We start from the raw sequence: 16166 nt of genomic DNA, 5'->3' as shown, positions 1-16166 counted from the left end.
CCTTTCCCACATGCCTGGGAAACCTTTCCTCCACAAGCTGAGTCCTTGGTCCAATCCTGCCTACAAGCACTGAAGCTGCTGCTTGGGGCCAGCCTCAGGCTGGTCAGGGCATCCCTCCAGGCCCCACAGAAGCTCAGTTTTGACCTTAACTCTCAAATTCTGATGGAGGCTTTGTCAAAGCTCTGCTCTCTTTGCAGAACCCTGGAAGCTGACCTTACTGAAGCTCTGGTCCCCAGGGCCTCATGGGTGCCAAAGCCAAAGAGGTGCCTCAAAGCACCACCTCATCACTGGAGCTTTAAAACAAGCAACTCCTTACTTGACACCTACCTTTCTGTAGAGATACATCTTACACCTTCACCTGTTCCCCCTTTTTATATATTATGGTAACTCTTGTCTCCCACAGGCCTTTTATAAGTCTTCCCCAGCATTTTTAGAGCAGCCTTATAAGACACCAAGACCAGGCACAATTACTGCAGCTACTCCCATGAGAAACTCCTAAACCACACAGCTTATTTCAGGAGAAGAAAAACCAAACAAACAAAAAACCAAAAAAAAAAAAAACACCAAAAAACCAACCCCAAACCAGAAACCCACCACCCTAAAACATCAAACAAACACCAAAACTCTCACATCACAAAGCAAACTCCTCACCTTCTTGCTCTGGAGTCAGCAGAAACACCCAGCTGCTTCCCCTGGGCTCCTATTTAAGTCCTTCAACTGTGACAGGAATGGGGGGATTGTTGGCTGATTCCCAGCATCTGGGAGCCATTTGACCCCAGAGCAGGCTCAGCTGCTCTCTGATCCTTAAAGGCCCCCATACACACTGACACCCTCCTGCTGCTCCCTGCAACTGCCGCTATCTACATATTTCCAGTCCCCTGCAATACTCCTCCAGTTCTCCCACCTACTCCCTGAACAACCCTTTTCCTTGTCCCTGTAGCTCAGCTTTCCCTCATGTATCCGCTTTTGCTCCCTGCCCACAATACAAGACAGACATTGGAAACCTGGAGTAAGCTCAGTGAAGAGCCACCAAGAGAGCTGGGGGCTGGAGCATTCTCTCAGCAAGAAGAGGCAGAGGGATGTGGGCTTGTTCAGCCTGGTGAGAGGAAGGCTTCAGGGGGACGTAAGAGCGTCCTGCCAGTTAACAAGCAGGTTAATGAGCAGATGAAGCCAGGCTCTTCATGGTGGTACACGGCTTGGAGATGAGACAAGGAGTTGGAAGGAAAAAGGTTGAAACTGGACACAAGGCAAAATTTCTTTACCATGGTGACACTCAAACCTCAGGACAGATAGCCCAGGGAGATGGTGCATGGTCCATCCTTGGAGGTTTTCAGGGCTAGACTGGGTAAAGCCCTGAGCAACCTGATGTGACGTCAGAACTGACCTTGCCATGAGCAGGAGGTTGGACCAAAGTATCTTCCAACCTGATCCAGCCTACCTTCTCTTAGGAAAAAGAGGGTGAACCAAAACAGTAACCAAGTTCAGAACCTCCTCTTCAGCCAGGCTGTGGGAGCCCTGCAGTCAGCACCACCACCCTAAGATAATCCCATGGCAGCTAGAAAAGCCTTGTCAAACACTGTGAATGTCAAGGGAAAAAAGTAGGACAAAGGATTCAACCGAGTTGCGACAGTGACACGTGCCTGTGCTGGGGGAGGAGGAGGAAGCGGTGGAGCACACAAGTTAAATGGGCCAAGAGCCTGGACACAATAACGCATCAGCTGCATCACTAGCCGAGCGAAGCTGTAAGATGGAAATACATCCGTCCCCTCCGCCATGTGCATAGCCCGGTCACGGGAAGGTGCTCAGCTGTGAGCAACGTTCTTCCTTTCAGTAAGAGCAACCACGCACACATTTAATTCTTCCATTATTTTAACTGCGGAGGACGACTCAGAGAAACGTGGGGAGCACAGCACCCTCATTCTGCTGCCAGGGGCAGGCCTTGGCCGTGGCCAAGATGCTGGGGCAGCTCCCACCCCAGCCTCTGCCTCTTCCTCTCCAGTGAGAGAAAAAGCAGTGAAGATGCTCATGTTACCTAACAGGAGATCTCAAATCTATCATGGCTTACTCGCCTTTCAAAGCTGTCAAAAAAAAAATCCCCAAAACCCAACACATCTTTAAACGTGAAGGAAGGAAATCAAAGGAAAGTAGTGGCTGAAGGTTTGGTTTCCAGTTTGGTGTGTACGTAGGAAGGCAGCCAGACACAGAAGGGAGTTCAGTTTGGACAGCGTGTGGCCAAGGCCACGCTCCTAGCCTGGCATCCGGCAGCTTTGCCAGGAAGGCGAGCACAGCACTCCGACACCACGAGCAAACGGACTCGGCACCGGCAAAGCATCACTGCCGTCCCGGCTAGCCAGAGCGATGTGCCTGCTCAGCTGGAAGAATAGACCACGACAGAAGCTGTTTGCTTGGTGTGACGCTACCTCTCTTGGCCTCTACTGGGGAGAAAATTTTGGAAAGTTTCCCTGACTGGGGGAAATAATTTCCTCAAAGGAGATGACTCCCATTCTCCACTTCCCTGGCACAGGTAGAGGAGATGGTAGTTGGGTCTGTAGAGGTGCAGAGGTGTTTTTATTTGCTATTTGCACTGAAAGAGGGAAATAGAGGATGGTTATCAAATAGTGAACTCTTGCAGTTTCTGTTCTCTTGTGATCTGTTGTTGTTATCTCAGCCTCCAGACTAAAAAGGATTAAATAAGGGAATATGCTGCGACATTTTTGGAATTGCTGAGGGCCATCTCAGATATAAAGATGTTCCATACCACCTCTCTCATTAAAATGTCTATTTCCATCTTAAAAATGGGGTGGTTTTGCTCCTGTGCTCTGAATACAGTCCTGGTCCAGAGCCATGCAACGTAATAGGATCATCGCAGGATAACTCAGGTAGGAGAGGACACACAGAGCTCCTCTGGCTCCAAGCAGGAGGACTCCCACTTTCCCAGTGTGTCCCCTGTAACCACTTGTCCTTGTGCAGGAGATGCATCTCGGTCCCCTCAATCTTGTCCATGTTCTGGTTGTCTTGCTGTTGAGTTTACTAATGTAACATCTGAGTTTGAAACCAAACAAGTGCACTTCCTCAGGCTGTCCTCTGGGACACAGAGAGGGTTAGTCTGCTTCCAAGAAGAGGCATCAGATTTTGCAAGAATTCGGCAGCCGGGATGGGAAAAACATCAGGATCAAAGACAGCTGGTCCGAGAGAAGCTCCAAACCAGCCAATGCGGAGCTTTGCCTGCGTGGTTCAACCGCTGGCTGGCTGCCACCTGCACGCTGCCTGTCAAATGACAAAGGATTTGCCAGAATTGGCGTCGCAGATGTGATCCATCAGAAGAGAAGCCAGCGTCAGGTGTGCTGAGTGCACCGCTAAGGCCTCTCTTTTTACGCATTGCGCCCCAGTTGAGTTCAAAGCATGGATTGTGAATTGTGGCATGATAGACAAACACTCCAGCTCTGTCCAAACAAGGTCCAGAGGTTTAGATGCTCGGCATTTAGGAGCTTGCAAAATATGTTGACCCCTGAGGCTCATGATAAAATCTAAAGCTGCCTTTGAAAGTTAAGTGTTTAACATGAAGAAGCTGGTGTCCCATTCATCTGCTGCCAATGTTTTAACAAGGGGATCCCACAAGTATTTCCCTGTGTGAATTTTGCACAGTGAATGGGGAGAGACTATAAAATTTATTTTCCCATGTTTGCACAAAGGATTTTCCAGCCAGTGTCAAGACAGAGGGCAGCAGTGTGAAAAGTAAAGAAAAGAATAAAGTCTATGTGCATTAAAAGTTGTAAATAGATACAAATACTTGTGCCTAGAAAATCAAGGTCTGTGTATCATTCTGGAGGAGTTATCTTAGAGGCGAGGAGAAGAAGCCCACAGCTCTTCTCCTCCAGGGAATATTTTTTTTTTGGTAATTATTGACACTTTATACAATCTGGTGCTCTTCTAAATATAATTTTATTAGCATGAGAAGTCACTTGGCAGCAGGAAGCTAATGCTGGTGAGTTCACAGTTTTCAAGACAAAGCGTTCTCTTAGAAGGAAGAAGAAAGAGACTGATTTGGAAAGAAGAGCCGCGCAGCTTCTGCCTAAAACTAGCCTCCACCTGCCATCTTCTTGTTGCAGGCTTAAATGGAGCAATATTCCCCAGCCTAAGCTTGTTTGTCTCTGGTTTCCAAAGGAGATGAGGCATATGCAGTCACGCTGTTCACCAGCTCTCCCGTCACCCTCCCACAATAACCTCTGAGAGAGGAAGGAACATGTCTATGGAGGCTGGGTAAGGAATAAAGGCGCCCGCTGTCACCCACCCCCTGGGACGGGGAGAGTTGGGCAGGAGCCCACGAGCCATTGCACTGCTTGGCTGCCCGGCGAGCTCAATTTGTGCCAATTTGTCAGGGAGGACGGGGGCAGAGGAGCTGGGAGTGCTGGGGACAGGAGGACACAGCCCACGGGAGCCGTGGGAATCACCGCTCCGGCACAGGGAGCGCCTTGCTTCCCGGGAGCAGAGTGATGTAATGGCACGGTACAGTGAAGCCACGCATTAGGGTTTAGCACGGCTGTATCAAAGCACTTTTCTGGGTATTAAGGAAAAGGAATCCAGCCAAAGAATTGTGCTGAGCTTTATTTTATTGAGCAGAGACGGCAGAGATGTGGGCAAGCTGCTCCCGTGTCCATGCACGGGCATTTGCGGGTGTTGCTGATGGGGCCTCAGCTGTTGCTGCTCGGTGACAGCAAGGACTCAGCATTTCCCCAGGTGCTTCAATCTTATTTTCCCTCCACTTCTCCTGTAAAAGGAACAAGAAAGACTTAGACAAAGCAGTGTGTGACAGGCACAGCAGCGTGGGACAAGGAGCTCATCTGTCCAAACAGGATCGTTTCCTGACCCATGCCAGCATGCCCTCGTGCCTCACAGGGAACACTGAGCCATTTTCACCTCTCCCTGCTCTTCCCCCAGAATAAAGCATCCTTCAGTATGCACCAAACCTCAAGGACTGCTAAGGAAAACCAATGTTTTGCAAGCACATTCAGTCCACAGGTGCTGGCTCCTATTGCACCTCCTTTAAGAGCTGGCAGAGCTCAGGGACAAGAGAAACTCAAGTTCTTCCTCTGCGAGTTTGTCCCTTGTTCCACAAAGTCCATTCAGACTCTTCAGGAATAATTTGGCACGGCTCAGCTCCCGCATTCCCCCAGACACTTCTCAGTATCCAGAAGTGTGGGCAGTGAGCTTTGCAGCCTGTGGCACAGAGTGGGAAATGTGCATCGATTCAGTGTCTGCAGAAGGTACGGGCAGGATGCAACTGCCTCCCAGGCCCCGCGCTGCCGCTCAGCATGGCAATCAGCAGCATGCAAAGCCTGGAAGTGAATTAAAATTAACTTGCATTCGCACAGCTCCATTCCAAGGAGGAGGTGTTCCCCTTGGTGCGAAGCCGGGGCTGGTCGGCGCAAGAGGAGCAACCTGGATGCAGGGCCTCCTCTCCATGAAGGACACCGCCATGTAGGTGGAAATTGAGCCAACTCTCTCTGTTGTTTCACTCCCCTCTGCTTTCACTTACAGCACTGCCTTGCAGAAGGCGCACTTGTTTCCGTACGTGATGCCATCCGTGCCGCAGTGAGGGTTGGACTCCCTCGTGCAGTACACACTTCTGTTCACAAACTCTCTACAAATCTGAAAAAAAGGAATTAAAAAAATGCCTTTCAGGAATCCCACGATCTTTCTTTTTGTTTCACTTTCCAAATCAGAGGCAAGGTCACTAACATAATGCTTTTTCTGACAAGAGGACTAAAGCGACAGAGGTGACACTGCCTATTTACAGAAAGAAAAAGCCCCGTCAGAAACGAGCAGAAGCGATGTTTCAGGGGAATTTTTACCCTGTGTTTGAGGAGGGAGACTGTAGTCACCTGGGAGAGGTCTTGATCTCCTGAAGACAGGAGTGGATTAGCCTAGGCATGTAAGAGAAGAGTCAGCACTGGTGCTCTTTCAGGCGTTTGACACCAAGTTAGCTCACTGCTGCACGGCTTCATGCATCTTGCGAAACCGTGTGCTCAGCTTGGTGCTCGCTGAGCTTTCTGCCTTCCCAGAGGAAGGAGAAGCAAACCATAGTCCATGGGGAATCAAAGACGGTGCCCAGGACATGCCCAGGTATTTTGTCTCTGGACAAGTTCCAGTGATGGACCCTGTTTGGGGGGGAAAGCACTCCCAGTAGTACATTGAGAAGAGATTGGAGAGTGGAGCAAAGTGGACGGAAGTGGTGCTGTGTACAAACACAACCCTGTGCAAGCACCCTAGGCCTAATCATGGGAAGCATTTGCTAAACCAAACATCCCTTTCCCTGGTCCGCTTGCTCATGCAGCCACACACAACATCCCCTGTACAACGGTGAACCCCCCAAAGTGTCGGTACTCCCTGGAAGGACCCACCTGCACCCAGCAGACATTAAAAACTGTTTACCACACATCGAGATCTTGGTTACAAACCCATTCCTCTAGGAAATGCAGATTCAGTAGGCAGAAACAGCTGTACTAACCTCTTCGATGTCTTGACCTGCAACATCTGGAATTAAAAAACAGCAAAAAAAAAAAAATCAGAGATTTTATACATCAGCTTTATTTTCTAGTAGGGGCTGAACTAAAGTCACAAGCCCTTTACGCAAACCACAGTGAAGCACACACCAGGTTTTTCCTACTCAATCATCCTGCATGGCGGAGGAGGGGGCAGGAAATACATTATCTGAATTGCTTTTCAGTATTTCGCTTTCTTGAAAAATGTTACTAAAATACCATGTAATCAGTCATTCAGCTGCTAACGGCACCTCAGACACATAGCTCGGTCTCCTGGAAGGCAGCCACTCCCGGGGAAGCGAGCTGCCGTATCGGATCTGGAGCCACACTCGGCAGAGATTTTAAAGCTATATTGACTTTTAAGGCTTTTAGGCACCTCTGAACAATGAAAATGGATGGTACTGCTAACAGGAGCGCACCATGGAGAAGGAGGAGACCTCACTGTCAGCTTTACAGCCATCCTCAGCACAGCACGGCCCAGAGACTCTCCCAGAACAACTTTGTCCCGGGAAAGATACAAAGAGACATCATGGGGTGGTACAGAGCAGAACAGGCAGTGCTGGTCAGTAAGAGCCCAAAAATACCTGCTGTAACCACAGGCTCTGGACTTGAAGGCAATCAGTCCACCCTCTCTATATTTCTTCACCGCAAAGGCTGCAGTCAGGCGTGCAGCTCCAGCCACTGCTGCAGGACAGAGCGACCCCGCAAAGTCTCTGAGGGGCAACCTGGCACTCAAGGTGGGTTGAATGCTGATGGGCAGAACCTGAGTTACAGCACTGTGGGACAAGCATCCAGCACCTCACAGGGCAGCGAGGCAGCAGAGGTTTGGGGTCGGTGCCAGCTGCGGTGCTGTGCTGGAGGCTCTGCGCAGGAGGGAACCTGGGGCAGGAGGTGGCAGGACCTTGTCCTGCACTCAGGTCCCCACACATCAGAAATCCCACCCGACCCTCAGCCAGCTAGACCATTATCCATCAACCCACCCCACTTCTGCTTCCAATTGTACCGCTCTTCGGTGTTTTTTCGCCGGCACTGGTGTGTTTATCACGTTCTCAGGTCAGGCTAGGCTGTTTTAATTGTAAAATCACCGTTATGGCTCTCTGCATGTTATCAACAAAATAGCTCATTCGAGAGTTTTTATAAATATTACATGCAGCTACACAAGGCTTTGTGATGACGTCTCTTGATATTTGTTTATTTCATAGGAGATCACAGAGTTTGCTGCTATTCTGCCTGGCCTTGGAAGGAAGCTTCAGCACTCTGACAGAACCCAGTCCCAATTAAGACTCAATTAGAGACAGATGAATATTTTATAATGAATAATGCGTACCAAGTAATTCACCTCTTTCCTCCATGCACAGCTTGCAATTTTCTCTAGTGAATTCTTTATTCCAATTATTAATAGAAAAAGAAGTATAAATAATTCTTGTTCTGCATGTTCTTCAATAGCTGTCGCCACAAACCTTCCAGAGCTGGGTCAGCTGGACACAAGTGATTGAGCACACTGGCATGACCTAGATGTTCAAAAATCACCACTCAGCTTCCCCAGATCATTGGAGATGTGTAGATCTCCAGAAAAAAAAATAGATGCTAGATCCTTTTAATTTCTTCTCTTTGTTCTGACTCCTTGAGGACATTTGAATTTAATTTCCAAGCTTTTCTCTGCAGCATAAATGAAAGCTGAAACTTTCATCTAATTATGTTTCCACATCTCCAAGGAAAACACCAAATACGGAGATGCTTAGGATCAAAACAAGAGCTGACGACCCTGAGGTGAGTGAGTTTCTCCTCTAACTGGTTCAGCAAAACTCTCTAGTGAACGTTTGTACCAAAAACTCATAATTACACTCTGCTTTGGTACATTTGCTGAAGGAGCCGCTTAAAATTTGCTCGCTCTGTCTCTCAGTGACACCTCCGCTGTGTTATTCACTGCGGAGGCACACGAGGAGTGGAAATATGTCATACGAGTGAGCAAGTCCCGCAGATATTTTCTACTTGCTCAGCTTTATCTTCAAGACCGTCATGTGGTGATCAAGGCGCTTCAAAGTTTGCCGTTGTCAGGAAAGGTTTTGGCTTTTTTTTTTTTTTTTTCTTTTTCCTAGGCTAGGGAAAAGATGACTTACCCGAGAAGAAAGAAAGCAGCAGCAGGCTGAGAAGCACTAAGGTGCCCGTTGCCCTCATGCTGCAGGCAGCCCTTTAGTCCGAGCCAAGCGGTCTGCGCGGGAGGCGTCGTCTCGGCACCGGAGCCCACAGTGCGCACACGCACCTGCCTCTCTGTGTATTTATGCGCCCAACCGTAGCTGTCCTCATTCCCCACCTCAATTGTGAGAACTTCTCCACTTCGTTTCTAAAGCCATTATTGGTCCTGGCCGTGTTTATGGTGCTGTAGGAATGCTGCCCTGTCCACATCAAACCTACAAAGGGCTAATTACATGAGTGATAGACTCGGGCTTGTAATATCTTTTTTTTTTTTTTTCTAAATAGTCACAGGATTCTCACAAGGGTGAATTTTCAAAGCAGTGATTCATCGGGGAAGCTGGTAATTTTCATTCTCTGGGCCCTCGCTGAATGCCAGCTCCAAGGCTTTGAGCAGCGTGATGACACTCACTAGACGTTACGAAATAAATCACAGCATGAGAATGTGTTGTCTGTGAAACCAATTATACGTTGTTCCCTGGCTATTTTTGAGAATGGTTCTAAATTTGTTGGGTTGGGGTGGAGAAGAGCTGTGATGTGACATGCTCTCATGGCTGTGTGCACAGTCCCAGATAGCACTGCTGACTCTCCTCCTGAACTATTTAAACTCTAGCTGTCAATATTTTCCAGTTTTTCACATTCACAAACATATGTTAGGGGTCTGCTCCCGCAGTGAGTGGCAACAAAGGGAATTTGATGGGGAACTGGGAGACTTGAGCTCTATTTCCACCTGAGTGCGTGCAAGGATTTGTGTTCGACTGCACCATTTGCAAAATATCTGTTCAGATAAGAATAAGGTTCAAATTTTAACATGCTTTCCTTAGGAGAGCAATATGTATAGGTATATCTGTTTATTAGTTCCCCTAGCAAATTTTGAATCTTCAACTAGTTCCAACCAAATTTGACATAGAAGGGAAAAAAAAAAATACATATATTTTAATATATTTTTCTAGCAACAGAGGAAAGATGCTACTAACATCCTCAGCCAGCAAGGGAGACAGCTCCTGCAGGAGAGCAATGTTATGAGTGCCCAACGTCTGGGGAAGCATTTGAATTTGCAGCTTGCTAGACATCTTAAAATCCACACAGCAGAGAAACCGTGACTGACAGGTGAATTCTCAGATGTCTATTAAGGGTGAGCTCACGACACAGCCTCTCATATAATTTAGTTATCAAGTCAGTCAGCTGCAGCACCGTTCAAAATCATGCTTAGTTCTGCCACTGGCAGCAGCACTTGTTTGCCTTTTCTAGTTTCATACGTCATCGCTCACCACCACAGCCTTCATGCCTCAGTCCCTCGCCTACCCAAACATTTCGGTCACTGCAGCATAACTGACTGCCTAAAGCCTTAGCAAACGTACTGCAGAGCCCAATCCCTTCTGGGCTGAGGAGTGGAAGAGGGTAAATTACCAGGTGATTATCATTATTACCCCTTTCCACTTCTTTACAACATCTGAAACAGGCCACTTGCCTGGTGCAGGTGAGGAAGTTCTTCTGTCCCTCTGACTTCTCTGAAAATCGGGGATAGAGAAAGGGCACCTAGACCTTGCTTTGCAGAGTCTTGGTGGTGTTCTCCAAAGCCTTCTGAGCTCCTAAGCAAGTATCTGACTTCCTCAGGCAGAAACCACCACTGCAGAATCTTGCTGTTGAAGACAATTTCCTTCTATGGCCAAAACTCCACTATTCTGTCACCACTCTATAAAACTCTTGGCCAACAAGAAATTATAGCAGAGCTCTGTCCTGTGCTGCCAGATTTCTGCTAACATCCACTAGCTACTTAGATGGTTTCATAATTATTTTTCACACACACGTGCAGGTAAGCAGTGAGGACTCTCATGACTATCCAGTTTGTCTTTTCATAAAAGCAGGCACAAAGGCATGATGAGATTTATATTGCCTGTACTAGCAGAAAAAAAAAATCCTGAAAACAACAAGTTCCATCCCTCTCCCTTGGACAGGGCACTGCTCCATGCTAGTACCAGGGGAAGGACAATCTCCTATCTTCTGCTGGAAAGAACCTACAAAATTTCTGGCCAAGAAGTGATTCACTTCAAGAAACAAGACCCAAAGAAAAGGCTTAGAAGTCACAGATGTTGTCCCAAATATCAGCCATAGCAGCAGATTTTCTTGCTACCTAACAAGAGAATGGGAGGTGGAGAAAGGAAAAGGAAGGGAGTGTGTGAGCTGTGGCACTCGGGACTTTTTGCCTCTGCTGTTTGAATGCTAACTCCTTGACTCACCCCAAAAGATGGCACATCATCATGAACATTCATATATATCATCGCTCCTCCAGCGCACTCTTTAGGCTCCCACAAAGATGTTATCTCCATTCCTTTTTTTCTCCAAGACAGAAAGCATCTTGGAGCTACCAGCACATCTTCTGACCCTTCTTTCCTGGAGTTAGAAAATCCAAGACCTTCTCCTGAAGGGGCCCCGTCCTATCTCTGCCTCAAATACCCCAGGTACAACTTTTCAGATCTCTTCTCCAAGAAGCTGAAAGTTCAAGCCCAGTCTAATTTCTCCTCAGGTTCTCATTAGACTCATTACAGCCTTGCCTAGCTTGCTGCAATTTTCTGCTGATCAACACAGTCTCGATGGACACACCCTTCAAGGAAGCAGCAGTTCCTAATTTTCTTCCCTATGAGATAGCCTCCTCCCTTAGCCATAAGCCTCCTTTTTATAATGTCCTGCCAGACCTGCCCCTTGCCCAGGTGTGACCAGCTAGGGCTGACCACAGCCGCCTTTCTCTTTCACACTTCCCCAGGGCCGTCCCCCCATGCCAGGGCCCCTAAAAGGACCAGGTCCTCCAAGACTCAGTGCTGTTACAAAGACAATTCCATTCATGCTCTGTAAGACACCGACACTAGGAAAGTGGCGGTATTTTATAGCAGCTTGGTTTCTTTTCTGATGGTTTGGTATGGAGTGACGTACTCTCATGAGGGCTTGGGCTGGTGTGTGATGGGTGTTACACTTTGCTCTTTATTGTGGTTTATTTCACAACTTCTCCTGCCCGACAGATAAGTACTGAAAAGCCTGAAGACCATTACCCCTGCCCTAAAAAAAAAAAACAAAAAAACCCACTCTATGAAAAAAACAGTCCATGGCAAAGAATGGCAAAGAGAGTGGCTGCCTTTACTTTGTTGATCAATCAAAGCAGAGACCAATGCACAACAGTCGAGGGAGCGGGGAAGAGTGCGTTTGCTTGCAGGATTTGTAAGGGAAAAGTCAAAGTGAAGGGGATGGCTCCAGCGCTCAGCATCCACCATGTTTTTTAAGGAACAGGTTGCCCTGGCTCTGCCTGAAGAGAAAGAGAGAGACCAAAATTACGGACATGGATCTCAGTTTTATAGTCTAACTTTACCCAAATAAGCCAATACTTTCATGCTCTCCAAGTTATAAAGTACTCCACTTAATGTTTCAGCTTTTCCTAATTCCCTAGGTTACACGCTTTCTCACATGAAAGAGATTTGGGACAAACGCCATAATTTTGGACACCCGCTATGGTTTGAATCGCTCCGGCAGGGAGGCAGTCAGCAGCGCTACGAGCCTACAAGTGGGGATCCGGATTTAATTGCAAGGGAAGGAGAAGACTCACTTGGGCTTAAGATCTGCAGTGCCTGGGGGGTGGCAGAGGAGTGAGTGTCAGGAGAGGAACGCGGAGCAGCGGTGGGTTTACTGAGGGGCTAACGAGAGCTCCAGGGCTTCCAGGCCCGCTGCCGCTGCTGTGTGTGTGCTCAGGCTCCTCTGGATTCATGGCTACGTGGTGAGCTCCACACTTGCGAAACTGCGCTGCAGGACCAGCGCTCCTTTGTGGAAGTTTTGCCGCCGGAGCCGCAAAGGGGTTGTCGTTGGCGGTGCAGATGAGAGCACTGCCCTTCTGTTTGCTGCTGTCAGTCTGCTCATAATGGAGGAGCTATAGATTTTAAAGCTTTTGTTCCCTGTATTTTCCTACATGAGTGCTTTATGTTTATTTAATGTTTATGACATGGCAAAGCATAAAAGAAAGCCCTTTCCAGGTGCAGGGCTCTGTTGTTCTAGCAACTCTGTAAACTCGGAGGCAGGGAACATGCTCGCCTGAAGCAGGGAGAAGGCAGGGGCAGAAAAGATCTAATAAATACTATTATAAACAGTGACATGACCATGCTGATGTTTCCAGGCTGGCCCTGCCACTGCCTGCTCGGGTTCAGTAGGCTGGCAGAGGCAAGGCTACGAAAGTGGACAGTGGCAAGCCACGCTGCAGCAGGTACTGCCACTCAAGGAGCCACCGCTACTGACACGGGTGCTGTGTGACCCTCCTGTCCTCCCGCGGAAGGGACGGGGCAGCATCTCTTGCTCAGCCCCTTTCTCAGAAAATGAAGGTCTCAGCTCTCGCTGACTGCCACGTTCTCAGGTCAGAGCAGGGACTGCATATCTCAGCCATGGATGTGATTCAATACCCTTTTGACCCTGGCATACTTTAACTATTTTCCTCAAATTCTTACTTCTAGGCCAAATGCACCAGGGCAGCACAGGCATTTCTATTATTTAGCTATGATTCGGTGAATTTGTGTTGTAAAATGTATTGCAACAGCAGTTAAGAGCGCAGATTTCTGAGCTTTACCTGGAAGCATGCCCCAAAGTTGCGCAGGTTTATGTCCAGCCCGTTCCTTTGGGAAGAAATTAGAGAACGAATGAGCAGAGCGCAACCGCTCTGTGAGTCAGACTCCCTCCTTCTGCTCTAAATACCAACACGAGCACCTACTGATCCAGAAACCCCTCCGGTGACCCAGCCCCTCCACTTACGCTACGGCGTTGCAGAAGTCACACTTGTTTTTGTAGGTAATCCCGTCGGTGCCGCAGATGGGCATGTAGTCCAGGGTGCAGGGGATGGCACGGCCACTGCTTGATCTCAGGTAGCCGGTACAGTCGAGCTGAAACGGTCACAGAACAATGTTGTAATTTCTGCTCCCCTTCACACCAGTCCTGTGTAATGGAGGGCGGTGCGAGAGACATCTTCCCCTCTCCCCACAGCTGCAAGGGGAGAGGAGCTCCCAGCCCCAGTGTGGCGGAGCTGGAGGAGCACAAAAACTTGATATCCTGTGTGTGGGTACAGCACGATCCCTGTCCTGAAGTGGGCCTCATCCCTGTCATCCTGGGGATTTTCACTGTGAACACCACCATGAAGAATCTTTGCCTAAAATGCCTTATGTGGCAGCAACTTTTGCTGCAAAATGTCAATGCCGCTGGAAAATGGAGTTTACGCTCACCTCGATGTTTCTGTAATTACTCTGAGTGCACTGAAATGGAAGTCGTTGTATTATGCTAAATTGCACAGCCAGAGTGTTTCTTTACTTTCTCTCTCTAAACTAAAAATAGAGATACTTCTCCACTTCACAGTAGCTCCGTATACTGATAAACAAACTTTATGATAAATGTTCTGATAGAATCGTTTTTTTCTGTTACAAGATTATGATTTAGTCCAAGTCCAGACTTCCTCTGGGAATTTCTTAGCTTCAGCAAGCCTCTCAGTCTAAGTCTAAAGAGAAATGTTTTGATAACACTGAAGCATTAATGAAATTTAAAGTTTCCATTCTCAAGTCTGGTATAATACACAAGATGACATTTTAAAACTCACTGATTTTAACTGTTCAAACAAAACTTAAAAGAAATTCTTCCAAATCTGAAATTCTTTGTTTTCATTCCATTTCTGACAGTTTGAAATTGTGTGGTTTTAATACAGAATTAATCCTAGGTGAGGTTCCTGTCTAGCTCTCTGTCATCGTTTCACTCACCACTGCTGAACGCAGCAGCAGCAGGAGCTGATCTCAGACCTTACCTTAACACATCTTCCGTCGTGCTTCTTGTCCCTGACTCGGTGACGGCTAGAGGCAGAGAGAAGGAAAGGAAGGATTAATCTGTTGATACCGTGCAGTCATCTCACTCATTAAGTCTCTCCACTCGTAAAGCCCCGGTAATTAATCAGATTCAGGAGCTTTGACACAGAAGATGGCAGGCATTAGGGAAAACAGAAACATACGAGAAATCTAGTCCATCCCACCATTACTCACAACCCAAAAGGCTTTTGTCTGCTGCTTGAACTGGCATTGCAGGTAATCAGGAGACCTTGCACTCACAGGATTTCTCTGCAGAGGGTGCACTCATTGGGGTAGGTCACGTTGTCGGTCCCGCAGACGGGTTCGTAGTTGCGGGGACAGGCAAGCTCCATATTTCCAGACAAACGGTACATGCCGCAGGAGGCCTGTTAAAGAGGACTCATCATGTCTGCGAGTGGAGAGAAGCCTGTGCTTGTGTTCATCCTGTTTTTGCTGTGCTGGGAGACTACTCTCGGTCATTATTTTTCTCTGTTGCTCCTCCAATGTGAAGAACAGAGGGAATACAATATACTGCATTTCTTACAGCACACATAATCACCTTTTTGCTATTAAGACTTTCAGTATTTTTGGCAAGCATTGCAGGCAAAAGTGATCATTCCTTGGGGAATCAAGACAGGGAAGATATTTAGGCAGTTATTCAATAATTGTATAGATTTTCTGCTGGCACTCTCTGCTGCTCTGCCTCTCACTCTGCATTATTAATTGCTGTCTTTTTTTATCATCAACATGGCAAGTTATCTTTCTCTGACAAAGAGAAAGGGGAAAAGAGGTGGCAAAATACTCGGGGGCACTTTTCCTTCTTCCTTTCTTGCTCACTCTCCTTTTTTTTCTCCCTCTTCCCTGGGATGCAATGTGAGTATGAATTATTCATCTAGACTCAGAAATCAAGACTAAATGACAAGAAAGGTCTACTACTCACCAGTTTTTGGGCAATAACAATATCTACAATAAAAACAGAGATTTTAAAATATAAAAATTATACAATGTCCTTGACTAAAATTCCTTTAGAATCATCAATTTCCCAACAGAGTATCCAAATACACTTCCTTATTACTGAGAAGTTATTGTTTTCCCAAATGTTTTATCTGCTCCAAGTAAACAAGAAGCTATATGCTAGAGATTAAAAAAAAAAACAACAATTATTTGTGAAATCAGAAATCTGGAGTCACTAAAAGAACAGAGCATAAATTTTTCTTCTTTTGCAGCACTATTATCCCCACAAAGTCCCATAAGTTTAAATCAGACAAATGCATCCTACTCATCTATAGTATTTATCTGCACAAGGATAAAGTTCGTTAAAAGAGAGCTCATGTATTACTACATGATCACATCGCCGGAAGGCTGAACTTTCCTTTAGGATCTGTATATAAAGGCAAAGGTTCAGGAGGACTGGAGATACTAGCACAGATTGCAACAAAAACAACTTACCAGAAAGGCAGCTGAGAACCACAAGCCCTAGAAGGGCAACGCTTCTTGTTGTCTTCATAGCGGAGATGGTTCTATAGTCTGTTATTTGCAAATCTGTTGCTGTTGAGTTCGGTAGATGGTTCTCAGTCTT

General features: G+C 47.1%; 2 protein-coding genes across 2 annotated transcripts; both read right to left on the bottom strand.

Annotated features, from left to right (window-relative positions):
- Nucleotides 1–4590: 4590 nt before the first annotated feature.
- Nucleotides 4591–8787, bottom strand: LOC104487273 (serine protease inhibitor Kazal-type 6). The gene is made up of 4 exons (XM_010130176.2): nt 8663–8787; nt 6509–6534; nt 5537–5649; nt 4591–4768 (listed from the first exon to the last, which is right to left on the bottom strand). Exons 1-4 carry the CDS (start codon nt 8718–8720, stop codon nt 4723–4725), a joined length of 243 nt encoding a protein of 80 aa, XP_010128478.1. The 5' UTR covers nt 8721–8787; the 3' UTR covers nt 4591–4722.
- A 3146-nt stretch (nt 8788–11933) lies between these two features.
- On the bottom strand, nt 11934–16166 carry LOC104487276 (serine peptidase inhibitor Kazal type 7). The gene is made up of 7 exons (XM_086759033.1): nt 16037–16166; nt 15528–15550; nt 14849–14973; nt 14551–14596; nt 13518–13645; nt 13336–13381; nt 11934–12033 (listed from the first exon to the last, which is right to left on the bottom strand). The coding sequence occupies exons 1-7, from the start codon at nt 16092–16094 to the stop codon at nt 12007–12009; spliced, it is 453 nt and encodes a 150-aa protein (XP_086615159.1). The 5' UTR covers nt 16095–16166; the 3' UTR covers nt 11934–12006.

This window comes from Chlamydotis macqueenii, chromosome 14 (assembly GCF_036417535.1).
Source record: "Chlamydotis macqueenii isolate bChlMac1 chromosome 14, bChlMac1.mat, whole genome shotgun sequence".
Taxonomy (NCBI): domain Eukaryota; kingdom Metazoa; phylum Chordata; class Aves; order Otidiformes; family Otididae; genus Chlamydotis; species Chlamydotis macqueenii.
This window is presented reverse-complemented; position numbering and strand designations above follow the sequence as displayed.